Below are 1,500 nucleotides of genomic sequence, written 5' to 3'. Positions count from 1 at the left end.
GGCGAATCAAGAGCAGAAGGAACATGGTTAGCCCTGAGAGAGATGAGAAAGCACCTCTTATCTGTGGATGGACACAGGGCGTTTTCCAGGAAACAGGAAGACTGACTTTTTGTTTGTCTGTGTGCAGTCAGGGTTTCTCTATGAAGCCTTGCATGTCCTGAAACCCTTTTCTGTAAAACAGGCTGACTCGAACTCAATGGGATGGTCCACCAGCCTCTACCGGCCAGGTGCTGGGATCAAAGGTGCGCGCCGCCATGCCTGGCAGGAAGGTTGGCTTTAATGACATATTTAAAAAACAAACAAACAAACAAACAAACCAATGTCCTGGAATAGCAAGATGGCTCACCAGGTAAATGGGTTTGCCGTGTTAGCCTGAGCACCTGACTTTGGTTCTCAGAATCCATNGTGGAGGGAAGAAGTGGCTCCCAAAAGTTGTTTTCCAATTTCCACATGGGTGCAGTGCCCTTCCCACAATGATGAATTAAAGTTTAAAAATGAAAATATATATTAAAAAATATCCTGTGCTAGGGCAGTAGTCTAACTGTCAGAGAACTTGTCTAGCATGCATGAAGCCCAGAGTATGATCCCCAGACTGCAAAACCCAGCCACTGCGGCACACAGCCTTTGCCGTAGACTCAGCCCTTGGGAGGTAGAGGCAGGAGGATGAGCTGCCCAGTGAGTTGGAGAGCTGCCTAAGCTCCATGTACCCCTATCTTTAAACAAACAGACATGACCACCACCTCTACCCAACCAATGTCCTTATTTCATTCTATTTGTGTCTCTTGGAATCCAGACACCATCAAATTAGATATACACATTTACTCACTGAACATTAATGAAGGAATCCGACATATAGTCCTCCTCTTCTGTCATGCTCTCCTTCATCTGACAACACTACCTGCAAATCAAGTAGGACCAAGGGTGAGAGCCATCATCCTCGTCATAATTTTAGTTTATCAATACAGAAATCGACCATGGAGAGTGGCAATGCTTCACCATGCTCCCTTGTATGCAAAGATAGAGAATCTTAGCACCCTATGTCCTAGCAACAGAGAGGCTGCCAACCCAACAAAGGGCAACTGGGAATGGTGTGGGTTTTAGAAACCTCAATGGTTTCTAAACTGACACACCTCCTCCAACAGTGCTTTCCAAAAAAGTCCTCCAATTGAGAACCGAGTACTATGAGCCAACTGTAAGCCATTCTAATCGAAGTCACCAGACCACCAGAGACAAATACTCTTGTTTTATCTTTTTTTTTTTTTTTGTCTCTCCCTGAGATCAGGCCACCTGCCACCTCAGGCTGGCATGGAACTCACCATGTAGTCCACACTAGCCTTGAACCTGTGATTCTCCAGTTATGAGACAAACCCTCATATAATTGTGTAGTATTCTCCAAGATGACCTGCTCCTAGTCAATTTTGCTGAGCAGTTTGTGTAACCAATAGGATTTTGCATATTAGAGTGACTTTGTTTTTGGTTTTCTGGAGGCAGGGTTTCTCT

At 45.0% G+C, this 1,500-nt stretch overlaps 1 protein-coding gene across 2 annotated transcripts in view; it reads right to left on the bottom strand.

Moving 5' to 3' along the window:
• The window catches only part of Gpatch11 (G-patch domain containing 11), a 10,850-nt gene extending 9,943 nt beyond the window's left edge, over positions 1-907 (bottom strand). For both annotated transcript variants that reach the window (XM_021186576.2, XM_029471619.1), the window contains exon 1: positions 827-907. In XM_021186576.2, the coding sequence (XP_021042235.1) occupies positions 827-885 (59 nt within the window). In that variant the 5' untranslated portion in view covers positions 886-907. The remainder of the gene's footprint in view (positions 1-826) is intronic.
• Positions 908-1,500: the final 593 nt, after the last annotated feature.

Source organism: Mus caroli, chromosome 17 (genome assembly GCF_900094665.2).
Source record: "Mus caroli chromosome 17, CAROLI_EIJ_v1.1, whole genome shotgun sequence".
Taxonomy (NCBI): Eukaryota; Metazoa; Chordata; class Mammalia; order Rodentia; family Muridae; genus Mus; species Mus caroli.
This window is presented reverse-complemented; position numbering and strand designations above follow the sequence as displayed.